The sequence below is a fragment of the Onthophagus taurus genome, chromosome 2 (genome assembly GCF_036711975.1).
Source record: "Onthophagus taurus isolate NC chromosome 2, IU_Otau_3.0, whole genome shotgun sequence".
NCBI lineage: Eukaryota > Metazoa > Arthropoda > Insecta > Coleoptera > Scarabaeidae > Onthophagus > Onthophagus taurus.
The window spans coordinates 13,493,152-13,512,031 of record NC_091967.1 but is presented as its reverse complement, the minus strand read 5'-3'; the positions used below and the strand labels follow the sequence as shown (position 1 = coordinate 13,512,031).

General features: G+C 34.0%; 1 protein-coding gene across 8 annotated transcripts in view; it reads left to right on the top strand.

Annotated features, from left to right (window-relative positions):
• Positions 1-18,880, top strand: part of LOC111425851 (Muscle-specific protein 300 kDa) — a 112,447-nt gene that overhangs the window by 48,272 nt on the left and 45,295 nt on the right. For 7 of the 8 annotated variants that reach the window (XM_023060129.2, XM_023060130.2, XM_023060128.2 and 4 more), the window contains 7 exons: positions 2-3,187; positions 11,860-12,165; positions 12,225-12,376; positions 17,129-17,939; positions 18,001-18,159; positions 18,230-18,442; positions 18,502-18,762. In XM_023060129.2, the coding sequence (XP_022915897.2) occupies positions 2-3,187; positions 11,860-12,165; positions 12,225-12,376; positions 17,129-17,939; positions 18,001-18,159; positions 18,230-18,442; positions 18,502-18,762 (5,088 nt within the window). Of the gene's footprint in view, position 1; positions 3,188-11,859; positions 12,166-12,224; positions 12,377-16,669; positions 16,762-17,128; positions 17,940-18,000; positions 18,160-18,229; positions 18,443-18,501; positions 18,763-18,880 lie in introns of those variants that run through there. The other variant, XM_023060133.2, reaches the window with a different exon arrangement.

Below are 18,880 nucleotides of genomic sequence, written 5' to 3'. Positions count from 1 at the left end.
GGGCATTCACAACTTCTTGCAAAATGAAAAATCAAGGCTAGCTCTTGCAGTTCAAGCATGCGAAGCTGCAACAGCTTCAATAAGTCGTCCAAGTAGTCCAAGAGATACCTTACCGCCACCTATTCCAATCAAAGAACTCGAAGTTCGTGCAAGATTAGAAGATTTAATTGATCAGGTGCAAAATCATCTGGGTAATTTAACTTCATCGGTGGCTCAATTTGAATCAAAAGAAAAACAACGTGCTGAACTTAAAGATTGGATTTTATCAGAAAAGGCTACCATAACAGATTGGGCACTGCGACCATCTAAATTGAGATCGGACGCGGCAAAGCAAGACATAACAAACATGAATGATTTATTAACATTGGTTGGTCAGAAACGAATTCAACTTAATTCTGAATTAACTGGACCGGATGATGATAATGCAGAGTTGGAGCAATTATTTGATGATTTGGAATTGAAGATTAATAACGCCATAGTGGATAAACAAGGAAATCAACAATTAATTGAAGATTATCTTCAAAATATTCAAGCAACGAATGCTTGGTTCGATAATTTGTCTAAAAGAATTGATGTCGTTGATAAAGGAAGTGGAATGAGTTGTGTTCAGAAACAATCAGTGACTATGGATCTTCAAACAGAATTTGATGATCAAGCTCCTAAGAGAATGGAAGAAATTAAACGATTAGCTGCTAAAGTAATGGACGTTGTCAATAACTTGGATGCCCAACAAATTGAGGAACAACTAAAAAGTGTTGAAAGGAAGAAGAACGATGTAGCGAAACGCCTTCAAAGGAAATTACAAGTGTTAGAGACAACAAAGAAAAGAATCGATGATACTCGTAATGAAATCGAGCAAGCTCGCGATTGGGTTAAGCAAAAAGCAGAAGAAATAAAAGCAACACCATTAGGATTTGAAAGCCGCAAAGCTGAAGAAAAACTAGAGGCGCTAAACAATTTATTGAAACAAACTGAAAATAAAATTGCCCAAAGAGAAAATTTAGCAACGTTAGTTAGCAACATGGTAAACGAACTTGAGCCGATTGAACAAAACGCTTTAGAGGCAGCCCTTGACAAATTAGGAGCAGAACAAGATGCTTTAATCGACAAAATAAAAAGTGAAATCTCAAACACCGCATCGGCGGTTAATACAAGAAAGAACTTTGAAGCTAACCTTGAAGCAGCTAAACGCTGGCTCAAAGCGAAAAACTCAGACATTCAAAAACTATCGGGGTATTTACCATTAAAATCGACAGTTGTTGAAAAGGAGATATCTCAACACCAAGTTTACGACACCGAAATTAAAGAATTCTACGAAGGCGATCTTAATGATCTATTAAAATTAGGTCATAGTCTTCTAAAAGATTGCAGCGATGAAGATAAAGAAAGATTAAATCGCCTATTAAAAGAAGTCGAAGACGAATACGATACTCTTAAACACGACTCTAAACAAAAAATTATGGCACTAACTGATTTGTTACAAGGACGTAGACAATTTGAGGGTGATCTTAATAAATGTGTGGATTGGTTAAAAGAAGCTGAAGTCGCAACATCCGACGATATCCGTGCATCTAGCATCGAAATCTTAGAAGAACAACTTGAAAAATACCTCAAATTGAGTGAAAACGCAAAGAAAATGAAAGAAAATATCGATAAAGTAAATGAGCAAGCCAAAGCGATTCTCCCAACAATTTCCGAAAGCGACAAAATTACATTGAACGAACAATTAAAGAACATTAAAGATAGATATGCCCAAATCGTTGATGTAATCCAAGATAGAACAAATAGCTTGAAATATCATTTACATCAACAAAGAGATGCAGCCCAAAAAATTGCTGAAAGTTTGCAATTTATGCAAGAAATTCAAAACGCACTCAAAGATTTAAATAAACCAATCGGAAGCAAAGTTGAGGATGTTAAAAATATTTTACAAAGTTACGAGAAAATTTTGGGAGATTTAAAATCTAACAGAGCGAAATTAGCTGAAATTCCAAGCACCAGTAAGGATCTTCAAGGAGTTTTGAGCCAACAAGATGATTTAATGAAAAGTGTTGAAGATCAAATCGCTCGATTAAAACAATTACTCCTTATTAGAGAGCAATACATAGCTTTGATTACGGAAATAATGAATTTTATTACTAAATACACTGAAGTTGTACGCGATATCGAAAAATCTGGTAAAACTGTCGAAGAAAAAATCGAAAATTACGGAAATATCATAAATAAAATTCAAGAATGTGAAGCATTGTTAGCCACTGCTTATGATAAAGGCCAACAAATCATAGCAGATGGTTCTGCTCAAGATAGAAATGATGTTACGGAACAATTACAATCGTTGAAGCAATCGTTACAAAATTTGAGAAGAGAAGTTGAAAGGCAAAAGGAAAAACACGAAAACACTGCTTTAGAACACAAAAAATTAGCAGCGGAATTAGACGAAATTTTGGATTGGTTACATGGAAATGAAGCGACAATTCGATCAAGGCCTCTATTAAATAGAGACATTCAAAATGTAATCACTGAACTTGCAGCTCACGGAAAATTAGCTGGTGATGTTAACAATTATTTAGACAGAGTAAGACACGTTCAAGATAAAACTAGACATGATGATGGAATGCCGGGATCGTTAATAGAAAAACTTTCCGAGGCAAGTTCTTTACTCCAATCACTTCCACGAGAATTAGAAGAACGCAAAAAATATCTCGAAAACAACAAAGCTTTAAGAGAGGAATACGAAGCCCTTAAACTAAAATTATACAATTGGGTTAAAGAAGCTGAAATTAGACTTCAAAGTAACAAAGATGGTGTTGACTTTGCCAATATAGTCTCCGATCTCGAAGAACATAAAATTTTCTTTAGCACGGAAGCTTCAATGAAAGAATTGGTATCGATTTTAATCCAACAAGCCGCAGATAAAATTTGGCCGAGTTTAACCGCTGGCGAACGAGAAGAATTGAGCAGGGAACAACAACAGCACACCCAAGTTTTAAAGAATACATTAAACTCAGCCAAATCAGAACGCGCCCAATTAGAACAAGACGCCGAAATTTGGAAGGAATACTGCCAAATGTTAGATAAAGTGAAATCAGTGATTTCAAGAACGAAATTCGTCGACGAACCAGTTTGCACTTTGGCCGGACTACATTTCAACACGCAAAAAATCTCACATGCTTTAAACGATGTACAGGTAAGTGTTTTCTTTTTTACAATTTTATCTATGACTAAAATAAAAATAGTATTATTTTACCGCAAGATTGCATAATCTAGATCGATTTCAGTAGTTTGAGCACGTCAGGTACGGTTTTGTACGTGTTTTAAGTGTAATTTATCAAGCTGAAACTTTATATTGATGTTTATTACGAGCTTCTGCAGTGAAAATGATAAATCGTCAGGGTATAATAGCATGCAATTATTTTATACAGGATTAAAACGTCTTTATGCTTCAAATTATTTAAATAACACGAAGGAAATATTTACGCCATATTCATAAACAATAATTGATTAAGATTCTAATCAATAATTAAGACTATTAAATGATTAAAGCTCTAATTATAAGGCTCAATTATTAATAATCGTTGAGCCTTGGCCCCAAGTGAATAGTAATCACGTTCAATTCAAGTAACGAAATAAACTGTGTATGGATATTTTGATACACAACACTGTTTTTGTAATTTTAAGACCCATTTTATACCACACTCCAATTTTCTTGGGTTGACTAATAAATTCGTGTGTTTTGACAATGTACTATTAAATTTAAGGTGAAACCACTTTATCAGTGAGAAGAAAACCCGGTCAGACTGCTCAATTCTACATAATGTTTGCAAAATATAAGTTGTGCTAAGAAAAAATGATGTTGCAATCAATTCGTTTGAAGTCCAATACCTTTCTTCTTTACTGCTATATAATAATGTATATAATATGCGTAATAAGCATATAACTATATACTGTATAACTATATACAGTAGTATATAATATGCTTTAGACTAGGCACAACAGTCGATTGATCGTCGACGAAACAATTCACTTCGATTGGTTTAAAATCGCAGTGCATTATCAATTTATAGCCGACTCAACTGTTTAATTGTTCATGAATCGCGTTGTATCGTCGCACACATATCGACGTTGAAACATCTGGTATTTATGTTGAATTCCTTTCTTCGGCAAAATTATTGTTCTCCATAATTTCGAAAGTGATGCATTTAATAACATTCTAGAAATGTTAAATAGAAAAGTGTTATTACTTGCCTTATTATACATTAAAAAAAAAGCGATTGAAAAAAACTAACAGGCGGTATTGGGTTCATTGTTTCTTTTTCTCTACCCCTCTCCCTCCATCAAATACCCGGAATGTCCTCCATTATTATGACAAGGTCTGTCCAAACATACTGTGGTAGCAACACGCGGCATTTGCAGGACATAATTCTGCCGCACGTTAGTTTTGACATACCTAAGAATGTTTGCGCGGCAGTGCTACGCGGCCTATGCAATACCGCTGCGCAATCAGCGCTCGAAAGCCACTCACGAATGTTTAGACATACCATTATACTTATTCTCCTCGTCCACATGAACGCGCCTTCTTGTTCCAACTCCGTCCACAGTGTTGACCCTTCCCACCTCCTTCTTTGTATTTCCTCTTGTTGCATCTTTTTCTTTCCTGTTGTCCATACTCTCCCACCCCACTCTTAAAGTCGCTCCTCTCCTTCCACCCATATGTTTTCCAGCTTCAAATCCTCAATCCTAAAGCCCACATCCAATATCTCTCCTGGATCTCCTCCACCATCCTGTATTCATTCCACCCCCATATTTTTGTTCCATACATTATCACACTCCTCATTAATCCATAAAATCTTTACTGGTGAAAATATGTGCTAATATCCTCATGTAATATACTCAAATTATTTTGCTTATTATAGACCAAACTGGCTCTGTGATCTTATATAATTAATTAACTTTACTAGTTCGGACTGTAATTTTCCTTTTTTCCTGCCGTTTTTGAACAAATGTTTGCATCATCACTTTCACTGTTCGTAATTATTAATTTGTCATGCATTATCTAAAAGAACCTAATACCACAAAATAAACGTTTTAAAAAGCAAACCGTGCGCCATCTTCAAAATGCAATTATAAGCTGAATATTTTAAAAAGAAAAACAATGCCATGTACTTCGTCTTAGGTTCATCATGTGAACATCTTGCTGTAATGTTACGTTTCTTCTTTCTTTCAATATGGAATATATACTATTAATAAACAACACGTTACCGTCTAGTTCGAAAATAATAAAAATGTGACAAATAAGATCTTCCACGAAATTGCCTATTTTCTTTGGGGAATGATGAAACTCAGTTTGCCAAAAGTTTCATTGATTTCTCGTCTAATTTCCTATAAAAGAACCACGTGGTGTACGTAATTCCATTCAACATTTGTAATATTATTTTGTGGTACGATGGTTAAAAATAAATCCGATTAGACAACAAAATCATATTGTTTTACAATCTATTATCTTTATGGTCCATGCAGTATATCGTAATATGTACTAAGGATAAAGTAGCTAACCCGGTAAATTTTATAATAAATAAAACATAAAAATTATTTAAAGATGAAATATTTTGCCCATAAACATTTAAAGAATGAATCACCTGTACTCTCACTTTCTCAAGTATTTGCAATCGGTAGCAATTTTTCAAGGTAATTAATTGTCTGTTGCCGTCTTCTCGGGTCATTTATAAACTTACTCACGTCCATACCAAATTAAACGAAAACCCGGTGCTTACCCCACCTTTACCTGTTAAACATTGGTCTGGAAGCAAGTGTTGCATAAACAACCGATGATGTCATTTTCTTATATAGTTCTGATATCATATTTTCTACAACACATGACATCACGCCTACTTCGTTGATAGCAGCACCACATGGCGGCATTGCCCCGTTCAGAAACGTTATCGATCCAAAACGTAGAGCAGCCGTTTCGTTTAGCAGATTCGCCGGCAGTTTGACATACACCTTGCCGGTCTCTTCACGTGCACGGAACGCGCGGTTTCCGATCCGCAATGTAAAAAAACGGAATTCTGTGTATGGACTGTTTAAAAAAAAACTTTGAAAAAAAAAAAAAAAGACTATTGTGGCACACTAATATTAGGATTATCGAGTTATTCCTTAGTTTATTTTTCGGTTAAAGTGTAAGTGTAGGAAAATCTATTGAGAAATTTATTGAAAGTTGAGAAGCAATAAATTAAATTGAAGATTTCGTTAGTCTAGTGGGTAATTGAAATTTATTATTTGTGTGGTATTTATTATCTTTATTTACCTTCATGATAAGGTAACTGTAAATAGCTTGATAAAAATCGCGGATATTGGTTCAGTATCATAATCTGCAAAAAAATGTTTAGAAAATTTTAAACAAACTATGGCTATTTAAAAATAGTAATTACGGCATTGTTTAAACATGAAATGGGTTATAAAATCGTGCTTTTTTTCAATTCTGGATTTGATTCACTCTGATAAAAGATATTTTTTAACTAACCGTTATGAAGTTTAATAAAATAATTTCAGTTTACAAAAATATACACATTGCAATTTCAATTACCGTACAATAAAATTAAATTCATGAAATATGCAAAAACGGTCATTGTAACCAAAAATAAAAACAACCAGTCTTTATTGTTTTAGTTACGTTCGTTTACCCTTCTTTGTTAATACTCATCATATTAACATTAATTTACATTTTTTTTTTTGAAATTTCGATACGTTCCAGTAGCACAGCGTCAATTGAGATATTATCAGGTGTGGCGCTATCTTAATCTATTGGATAAATTTATTAAAAATAGGAATGAGTTGCTGGAACCGCTTTGATAACTAGATGCGTTTCGAGAGTTTATTAATATCTGTGTAAACACAGCTGATTTAAATCATTCCCAAAATGTTGATTTTAAATTTTGAGCTCTAATTAAGCGTATATTTATTCTACGTTGATATATAATGTTAATTACATAACTAAAAAAACGTAACGGATGCGGTTTATAAAAACCCAAAGATAACACGACGAGAAAATCTTTACAGAAATTCCTCACTGTGGTAATATTATTCGTTATTATAAATTATGTTGTTTTTATGACAAATACCATTTATTTTGTTAAAAATTAAAATTTCGAACATGCTGCTAGAATTTTTTTCTTAAAGGCGACGTTCAAGTTCAAATTGAACAGAACCTGCATGCATAATGCAAATATATGTACATGAGAAACATTTCTGCTAAGCGTGCAAAATTCACTCTCTAAAAAGCACTCTAACAAACAAAGAGCACGCTGTACGTGGTTCCGATAAGTTCAGGTTTTTATTTTTTAAATATAGCTTTTGTCGTAAATTATACAAAATGTTGCAAAAAGAATGGCAAAAGCTTAATTTCCTACGTTTTATACAAATATAGGGCTAAAGAATATAAGAACGTGAGGTGGAGAAGAGCTGATGAATATGTATCAATATGATGTTTATGCCGAAAGGAAAATAAAAGAAGATACCTCATATTCCCCAGTCTTCGCTCTAGTTCTGTTTTTTTCTTTTTATAATCTCATGCACCATCCACCGTATCGATTACCACTTATCGCTCTTTGAAATATGAGGCCCCAGGTTACTCTCCCTTATATCATCACCACATTTTTCTCTAATCTAGCAGTTCGTCAGTATTTTCCAAGTCGTAAAACCAGCACACACCCGAATCTGATTCTGTAGTGTCTTGTCCTCTATTAGCAGTGTCTAGTCTAAATACTGCCCTAAATACTATCCAAATCTGATTTATAAGGAAGATCTAGTTTTCAATTGATAGAATCTTATATTTTGTCATCAGTATCTAATTTGTTATTAGCAGTATCTACTGTTCCATTGACAGTATCTAGTACTCTGCCAATAGTATTTAGACTTTTGCCAGCATTATCTCGTCTTCTGTGAATAATGTCTAGTCTTCTGTAAGCACCATCTAGTCTTTTGCAAGTAATATCTTGTCGTCCATTAGCAGTTTCTTGACCTCTGCAAAGAGAATAATTATTTATTTTTTTTAGTTAAAACTTTTTCTGCACGTAAAAAATTGGTTTAAACCATTTTTACAAAAATCAAATTATTAGTCATTGTTTAGTCATTGTTTAGAATAAAATATAATTTTTTTCTGCAAGAAATTGAATTACTACCATTATGCGTTGCTTGTTACCTTGTGAATTTTACCATTCGGAGATATTATACGGTGTTATTTATCCCAAGTCTTCTCACATTGCAGTCATAGTGATGATCTCCTTGTATAAGACGTTTTTATGTTGGAATACCATACCTTAATTTTTTGGAGTATTTCTCTTGATTCTATTTGTAATACCGTGAACAACTGATCTTTATCTTCACTAACTACACTGATGGTCATCCAATAAATCTCTTTCATCTGCCACTTTGTACGTCTTTCCAGCAGGTATGTTAGGCGGGTATGTTCTTGATCCACGTATGCTAGGTTTTGCTAGTAAAACATCATCTTCCATATCTTTGGAAACTTGATTCTGCTTATACAACCTAATCTAATCCAACCCAACCTTGCTCAACGCCGAGATTTGCACAACGCGTGAAGCTCCCGTTCTTTAAACGTATCTGAAACAACTATGTATATTTCTTTTCATTTTTTTACATTGTTTTTTATCTTTCAAACTAGCTACTAGATTTAGACAAAAACGAAGAAAAGAGTTATGTCAAGGTCATGGTGTATCCTAGCGGGTCATCATCTAAATATTGTGGTCGTCCAAATATTGTGACAGCTCTAGTTATTAAGACTAGAAATCTTGGATTTAATGAATTATGAATTAGTGCGATAGCCGTTCATCATTTGCAAGTGGCAACACAGGGTGGCAGTAGCCTCTCTGTTATGATGCAGATAACATTAAACTGTTCTATGTTACACGCCCTAGTATCAGTACCTGATCGTTCCTTAATCATTTAGTGGTGGGACTAGGATGACAACTATTTCTGAAATTCTTGCCTCATCTAAATCCTCCTCTTTCTCCTTTGTCCTGGTCACAGCGTCAGAAGTCCGCGATGCCTTGAATCACTCGAGGTCTACGAGTGTGGGAGCTGATGGAGTTGGTCTCAAACTTCTTCTTCCTATATTGGATATTGTTTTTACTCCTATTACCCACATTTTTAACTTCTCAATTGAACGATCCTCATTCCCTTCAATCTGGAAGGTTGCTCATGTTGTCCCTATACCCAAATCCAAGAGTCCCTCAAGTTTAAATGATTTTCGCCCTATCTCCATTTTATCTGTTCTATCTAAAGCTCTCAAGCGCCTTGTTTATCTACAAGTTCAAGAGTATTTACAAAAATTTAACTTGCACAACGACTTTCAATCGGGTTTTCGTAAGGGTCATAGCACGACAACAGCGCTTATTCAGATTACGGATGATATTACGTATGCTTGCGACAAACGTTGTGTTACCATCCTTGTATTACTTGATTCGGTTGATCACGATCTTTTGTTGGCGTCACTAGCTGCCCTTGGATTTACCTCTTCATGTTTATCTTGGTTTCAATCTTACTTTTCCTGTCGTTCCTTGTGTGTGCGTGCTGATTCTGCGCTCTCGTCTGCTTGTGATATTAAATGTGGTGTTGGGTCCGTTGCTCTTTTCGATTTTTATTAATGCCGTCACCCACTGTATTTCTTGTAATTATCATGTGTATGCTGATGACCTCCAAATTTACACTACGACAACTATTGATGATTTTCCGGAAGCAATTGCACGTCTTAATCATGATCTTTCCAATATTTTGGATTGGTCCAAACGTTATGGCCTTAAATTAAATACTGCTAAAACTCAAGCAATTGCGTTTGGCAGTCGACCTTTACTGGCAAAGCTGAATAATTTTTCATCCATTCACTTAATGCTTGACGGAGACATTATTCAGCTGTCAGACACGGTTAGAAACCTTGGGGTGGTTATGGATTCTACAATGTCCTGGAAACCTCAAATTCAATCCGTCTGCAGAAAGGTCTATCATTGTTTCCACTCACTGAAAAGTCTCCGTTGCTTCCTTCCTCCTATGATCCGTCGTAATCTTTGTTTTTCCCTGATTTTCCCCCATATTGATTATGCTGACACGGCATATCCTGATCTTTCGGTAACACTACGAAACAAACTGCAAAGACTTCAAAACAACTGCATACGGTATATCTTTGATCTCGAGAGATCTCAACACATAACCCCATACCGTAATTATTTGCAGATATTAAGCTGTCAGAACCGTAGATCGTTTCGTATATTAACTATGTTATATACTGTTCTTCACAATCAAACCCCAAGGTATTTGTATTGTATATTTCAACGCTTGTCGTCGCATGGTTTACCTACTAGATCTCAGTTAGATTCTGTGCTTATGTTCCCGACCCATAGTACCGAGATTTACCATAAATCGTTTGCAGTGCAGGCAGTAACCCTTTGGAATAGTCTACCTACTGAGATCCGTAATATTCCTCACCTTGTAACATTTAAAAACCACCTAAAACGTCATTTATTGGCTCTTCAAGTATCGTCCTGAAAACTTTTTCTTCTCCCTTTTCTTCTCTTCTTCTACTTTTCTTCTCTTCTCTTCTTCTTTTATTCCAGCAACTATCATTATGCACCGTTTTTGGTGACCATAAGTTTAGCATAGTAGCTTGCCGTTCATTTATTGTTTTTCTATATAACTTAGTATACTGCTGATTGATTGGGTTGTTTGGAAGATATCGCTTACGCGATAAATCGACCCTTTTGCCCGTATTTATGTATTAAGTTAAATGTATACATTTTCTTTAATTTGTATTTTTTGTTTCTTATTATGGCAATAAATTTATTTATTATTATTATTATTTATTATTATTATTTAAGGATCTAAAGAATAAGAGGAGTTGGGAACGAGGTTGATATCCGTCAACATCACTCTTCTCCTTGGTAGCTTGAGGTGGGTTCATTCCTTTTCCCATTAGCTCATCCTCACTTTTACAAAAGTTAGAAACATTTTCCTTATTCGTCCTGTTCAAACGGAAAAATACTGTAGGTGGTAAGATGTGGGTTCTATCCTGTAAAGATATTGAAGATTCACTCTTCTTGTCCTCGGATTATTTTATATCTATAACACTTGCTTCATCTACTTATAAAACATCTATTTCCGTTGGATTCCTTCAGCTTACACTGCGCGTATGTTGCAAATAGTTTCTACGTTGCTGATATCTTCTTTTAAAAACCTTCTTCGGTCTGTATAATTCAGTACTTTCGAGAGTTTTGCATTCATCTAATAAAATATTGCAAGAACTCGATTTTTTGTAGTGATTATTGTTACTAACTTATTGCTATTTGCTTTATTTGTTGCTACAAAAATTCTATATAATTTTTTATGTAAATTATATGCACATTGTTTTAGAACAGTCTTTATTATATATTGGATTAGCTTATAAATTAAACAACTTGAAACTTTGAAACTTGGAGTACAAAATTCAATTTAAACTTTACACATTCTCGAATTTTGTGGGTTAATGTTTACTAATAATTTTATAATTAAACGTGCGTATCTACTATAGAATTTCACTTACAATGTAAGACACTAAAATACCAATAGCTTGATAAAATACATATTTATCGATCATTAAATTTACGCAAACCTTGTAATATTTAGCCTTATTTGAATATTCAAGGTTGGATTAACCTTAAATTATGAAGAATATTATTTACACGATTTAAATTTTTTATTTCTTTTGTTGTATGACATTATAATGTTTACCTTGAACATAAATTACTCATAAGAATTAAATATCATAAGTTAGATTTGATTTTCTCTGATCTGTGTTATCTTAATTCTTTTTAGAATCAACAGGGTGAATTAGATCTTCTTTTGGAACGAGTTAACGAATTAATTAAAAGAGCCGATAAAATAAATAAACAAAATATCGGTTTGCAAAGTTCAGCGGTTTCAAACGAATGGTATTCGCTGATATCGGATCTGGAGTCGCGAAGAGATACACTGACCAAATTAGCGCAGGTTTGGGAAACATTCGAGGGTCGTTTTCAACATTTCGAAGGACTTTTGGTCGGGTTAGAAGAAAAATCGAAACACATAGATCTTATAATTAGAAGTAAACAGCATGTGACAAGTACAATTCAAAATATCGAGGTAAATTAAAGTTTCGTAAATTAAATGTTTACTAATGATCTTGTTTGTTGTTGATTTAGATTCTGCAATCGGAAGCAGATTCTATTAATCCATACCAAGAAGAGGTCACCCAATTATCAAAGACGGTTCTTCTCTTTTTGGGCGAATGTTCGAGTACATCAGCTGATGCTTTATCTGCCAAATTGAAACAACTATCTGATAATTACGAAAGGTAAGTTTTGTTGTGTTTTGAGGGTTTGAAATAAATGAAAATATATTTACATATTTCGAATTCCTTCAAGTTCACTTCAAGTTCAAATTTAATCGACCAAATGATTCTTTAAATAGTTATAGGTTTTTTTTTGGCAAGTAAATCTAAATTTGTTTTTTCTAGAACAACTATTTAGTTGATTCAACGGTTAGCCAAAGGCTTAGTTAATATAGGGTCATTATTTAGGAGGGTATTTTTATGTTAAAAAATCGAAGTTTAGATAATTATCGCGCACGTGTTTTACTACCAACCCATACTATCGCATATCAAGATCAAATTTATCATCTATTTATTATACCTTCCCAAGGGAAACAAACGTTACCCTATTAATGCACCCCGGTATTCAAATGAAAACCTAAAATAGTCTCACGACACGAGACATGCTATTGTCATCATAAAAATCTATTTTTAACTCCTAAGAAAAATAGACCAAACCAAATAAATGTTCATACTCGGAGCTCAGACATCGGTCGATACATCCGCAGACGAAGTTATTTTGACAGCAGGTTTAGGAGCGCACTCAAAAGTGGTTATTTTCGGAATGAGGGTATTAATTATTTTTAGCCATACCAAATGAAAATAAATGATCATTTTCAGCACATCGCCACCGTTCGTAATTTAGCTTGAAAGCTTTACCAAATTTAATATTTTCAACTTGTAATAACAACATTCAATGAAAGTTTACCGCACCACCACCTATTCAAAGTAGCAGAGAGAGTATTTTCGAGTATAAGCTGTGATTAGCGTCACTGCTTGTCTACACGGCCATTGAAAATTCGTTCTAATGTCGCTAAAAATAGATGGAAACGTCGTTCAATAAACTAAAAAATGTTATTATTCTTTTCAAAAAAGAGTAAATAAAACGATTAAACGTTTAATTTATACGCATAACGTGATTTATTTTCTTGATAACATGTTTCATACAAATAGGATTCGTTAAAAAAACTTGCAACATTATTTAATTTAAGGAAATCGAATAAGTCTGCTGTCTATTTCAAATAATCTAATAACAAATAATCTATACTAAAATCGTCTTTTATTTTCACCCTAAGGGGTTCTGAAAGGGTGCGCCTGAGGCGCCGTAGAGAGTATACAGAAGGGCTTCAAAGCATTCCTACGAACACGGGTAGATGAGCGTTCTAAAATATTCTACAACAAGCAATATTCTCGTTATTGTGTAAATACGATGACAACTATTTGGCTTTACTTTAGTAGAAGCAAACAATGATGTAAGATCTGTGTGTGTGCTTTGATGAAAAGTTTTAGGGGACGAGTATATGCTCTCAAGTAAGTTAAAAAGACACTTGAAGGCTAATGGGAAGTTGCAAGATTAATAATATCAAAAAACTGTTTAGTAACGCACAGCTAATATTTTTTAAAATTGAAGACATTTCCTGTGTGCTGTTCTTAACGTGGTCATAAAATAATGTGGATTAGGCAAGGTGCATCGGAATATGCTCCAAAGTACTTAATAATACTGCATAAAAAAGTATTTCTTTAAACGGCAGATTTCTAAAAAATATTTACACACGGGCTTAAGATTTGACTACGTGGATCTGCTATTTAGTTCATGATGGCTATCATAAGATGAAGTTATGATGAAATTACAAACAGATTTTGAAACTTTTAAAGACTGTTCTGCTTAGACAAAAGCTATCGTTATGGGTAAGAGAAATCGATGAAGTTAACAGTTAATCTTGTCTCTCAGGGTTGCACAAATTTGTGGCTTTTTATAAAGACGATGTTTCACAAAGCTTGCCTTTCAAGGTTTCATTCTTTTTAATTATAACACATTTTGATAAAATCGCCGGGATACTCCTCTAGAGCTAAAAATGTATTTAGGGTATGTTTATGGATAAAAAACGTTTAACTTACTTTTTGACATAGATCAACATTGAATTTGGACAACGTAGGAGAATAGTATGATAAGATTGGGATACAGAATAAAAAGATATAGATGATCACCACAGTGTACTCTTCTCGAATATAGGTACAAGTGCACAGAGACTGTGGAATTGTGCAGAATGCCAATCTGGAAGAGAATGAATTATATTATTGAATGAATTTGTACATGAAACTGTATATAACTAGTTGTTTTAGTTTTTCAGCAGTTTTTGAATTCTTTTGTAAAATTCTAATTTTGCAGCAGGCATCATAATATTAAACATTTCTGGATGTACTGGTTTTTGTAAAGTTTTTGTATCTAGTTCGGATCGGCGTTTAAATCACATTCTTACGCAGAACAAATGAAAATTGTATACTAAGTGAAACTGTATCTAATTTCTTCATAAAAGCGAACTTTACAGTGCTCCAAATCTCTAAATATTCTTTTCTACATCTTAAGTCCAGCCTTAAATCCAAAATCGACATATAATATCAAAAACAGAGACCTCGAATATAGAGGTGTTTGGCTGATACTGCGTTCAATTTCGGCTTTTTATAAATGGATGTTTTTGGACGTGTTGGCATAAACCCAGATTTTGAGGAAAGTCCACAAAAAAGTCCAGTCTATAGCAGCTGCAAGAACTCGTCATTTCTGGCCGCCAAAACTATAAATAACGCATCCAGGAAAGTATTCATGCAAGACACATGAAGTATGGCCAGTGACACAGTACTATTGAAACCGCATGCCTTCAATCTTACAAAAAATCTTACAATCATCCGCGCAATGTAAGATATTGGACTAATGAAAATATTGACATAAACCAAAAGCAAAATTGGTCTAATGTCACTTCTCTTTGCTACAACCAATGAAAGTGACTTAAATTAAGAAACAAAATTGTCAACATTATCTGGTTGATGTCTTTTAAATGTAAGACGAAAGTAAGTGTTGACATGATTTGGCTAAGAACGATACTTAAGAAGTATCAGTCATCAAGTTTTTTGGCAATGTATACAAGACCGATTTTGGAATAATTACATTGTCATTACATTCCATCTCAGCTGCAATGCTGTAATTGGGAAGTAGAATCAATTAAGAAAACCTTCGTTTATATACTATTTTAACCCAGAGAAAAGCATCGCAATAACCCCATGTCTTCTTTATTGGCCTTGATCATTGATGGGGAATCCCAATCAAGGAAGCTTTAGAAATTGATTGTCAGGAAATTGATCACGCGTGTCTTGAAGTTTTTGAAGAAAACTAATGTATGAAATATCCATACGAATACCTCCGCAATCGATTTTTTTATAATACAGTAGCACAATTGCATAGTAGAGCGTCTTCTACGATAGAAAATTATGCTTTTGCAAAATTTGTTTCAATACAGAAATTATGTGCAAACTTCATAAGGTTGCATCTCGCATATTTGATTGAAACTTCAAAGTTAACTGAGACCAAGTTTCTTTAGATCAACATCAGACGTGATGACTATTATCATCTACCAGCATTTTTAAATTGAGCCGTGTTGAGAGATTTAAGACATTTATGAACAAATTTCAAATCAAACCAGAAATGCTCGGGAACCTACACGCTATTTTAACCTAACGTTATTTTTCAATAAGTCTTAGTATCAGATAAAAAATATCATGTTTTAAGTTTCGAGGTAGAAACTTGATAGGAGTAAAGGCTAAAGATCTCAACCCCTTTTCTCCGGAATACCCGATACAATTCAATTAGTTATTTATAAAACTGAATGCAATTCAATAACGGTAGATGCGGCAGTTGCTCCCATACATGGTGTACTCGGTATTCTCGAGAAGATACTGTTCCATTTAAGACATTGCCGAGTCATCGTCTTAAAACGATTCGATAATATAAAACTAAATACTTTGTAATAAATACGATATAGAAACATAGCAGATAGCAAAAATAATAGAAAACATGAATCATTGCTATATTATTATTTCCCTAATATTGGAATAGAAGGACATTATTAGATCAGTGTTATAAATATCTCATCTAAAATCCAGTGTTACATTAATAACTCTCCACCTTGAATTATTATTAAATATTACCTCCAAGAATAACAATGTTGCCATCATCAAAAAGTTTATAACTTTATCGTTACGATTATTTACGAACAATTTTGGCAAATGACATCGACGTAAAAGTTTCTGGCTATAATCCGATGTAACATATAACATTACCGGCGTCTATTCGATTTAAAGCGAGACGTTTCGACGTCGCATGCGCAAAAGGCGGGCGTCGTGACGCTTCCCATTCCAAATTCGTAGCAATCACGCAACAGAAATTTCATTTATATTACGAACCACCGACCTAAAAGCACTGGATGGCTGGAGCGAGCTTTTTCGAGTACTTTTACACGTGATAGTTTTGCTAATTGTTTTTTCAATAGTTTTTGCGCCTTGTTCGTAAAATAAAGCTCCGGGCCGATTTGTCTAAGGTGAAAAGTGATATCCGAAATTAAAAATAGTGTCTGATGTGCTTTAGTTATTTTTGTATTTTTTATTTTACTTTGTGAAATAAAAGAATAATATTTAAATTTAGTAATAAATTCCATTTAAATTTATTTTATGTCGATGATGTTAGCTGTTGAGTTGTTAGCTGAATAATTTCGGGACCGCCTTGCCCGAAAAACAGAGTCGAAAGTTATTTTGGCACATTTATTTTACAAACGGAATAGAGGCCACGCGGTTCTATTTAAAAATAGTTATTCTGTTCAGTAGAAACGCCGCCATATTAACTTTGACGACACTCTGTTAATTTCGTTTTATTTTGTTTCTTACTTTTTTAATTTTCTCTCTCTTCAGGCTTACCGATACTTTGAACGAACAGCACAAGAAATCCAAGAACAATTTGCTCGAATTGGACGACCACTTCAGGAAAATCCAAGTTTCGAAATCAGCTTTATCTTCAACTCAAAATCGCGTCATCGACTTCTACGTCTTTGATCAAAACTTCTTACAAACCGAACTCGATTTGAATAAACTTCAAACCGAGGTGAAAAGTGAATTGAATCAAGTGAAAAACTTAATCTTCGCTATCAAAAATCATTATCTTCAATTGCAACAATTAGTGCCCAGTGATCTTTTGCACGAACTTAACACTCTAGAATTGCTTACTGAAGAAGTTGCTAATACTATGGATGACAAGGAGAAAGAATTCAAAAAAGCTAGAACCGTTCGGTCGGATTATTTGACTCAAGCGAAAGACATACAAAATTGGATCAAAGAAGCCGAGCTTAAAATTCAAGATAGAAGCATTGAACCTTACGCTCTCGATGAACATCTTCAACAAATCCAATCCGAACTCCTTAACGTTGCCGATCAAGTGGAAAAATTAACTAAAAACGGAAAAATTATCATCGAAAAAACCAGAGATGACGATGAAAAGAAATTGATTCAATCCACCATCGATAATTTAGCCGATCAATTAAAAAGAGTTAGATCATTGTTGGACGAAAAGAAACAACAAGTTGGAGGGGCTCAGGATGCTTGGAAACGTTTCCTCGAGCTGTACAAACTTGTTATGGTTTGGGTAAAAGAAAAGAAAAAGTTTATTCAAGAACCATTTGTCATTACAACTTTAGCGGAAACGAAACAAAAGTTGCATGATTACGGAGTTAGTGTCATCAAATTTATGTTTAAACATTCCAAATTTTAATTAAAATAAATTTTTTCAGAATGCCGTAAAAGGATGTAAAACTGCTACCAAAAATCTAAGTGATATGGCTAAAGAATTAGACCATATTGCAAGTGTCACCAGCGTTGGGGATCTTCCACAAAAAATGGAAGAAGCTGAAGAAGCCAAGGTCGAAGTAGAATCGAAAATACTTGAGACGGTATATTTAAATCGCATAAAAGCTTATATGTATAAATATATACATATAATATGATTTTGTATGTTCACAGAATGCCCACCTTCAAGAAACATACGAAGAATGGGAACAATGCGAGAAGAAAATGAAGGATGTTAGATCATGGATTGATAAAACAAAGTCGACATTAGAATCTCCACAAAACAAGAAGAAACCATTGCGAGATCAACACGCCTTAAGAGAAAAACTTGTCGGTGATTGTCAAATTCAGAAGACGAAAATATCTTTATCTGTGGAGAAGTTACAGGTTTGAATCGAGGTTTTTAGGAATTTCGTTCTTCTTCAGCGGTGTTAATTTTAATTTAGATTCATTTCCGATCCGGAATTGGTGGAGACGCCAAAATTGCTCATGCCGCTCAAGAATTATTGGACGAACTCGACCAATTGAATGTTGTCATCAAAGACCAAAGCAAACAACTAGAAGTCTCAATTGCTCAAGTTGATCGTTACCAAGTGGAAGTTCAACAATTGCGGCATCAAATCATCCAGTTGGAGCAGCAGTTAAGAATCGTATTGAACCCAACACAGCTTGTTCAAGATTCTGAGCAGATGCTGCGTGAGCAACAGGTAGGAATATTTGTGTATTAACAAAGTTTGAGTTTGGTTTTTTTGAATGATAAATAACAAAAGTTTTAATGGAGATGGCAAAAAGGAAATAAATATTAAAAAAAAAAAAATTAATAAA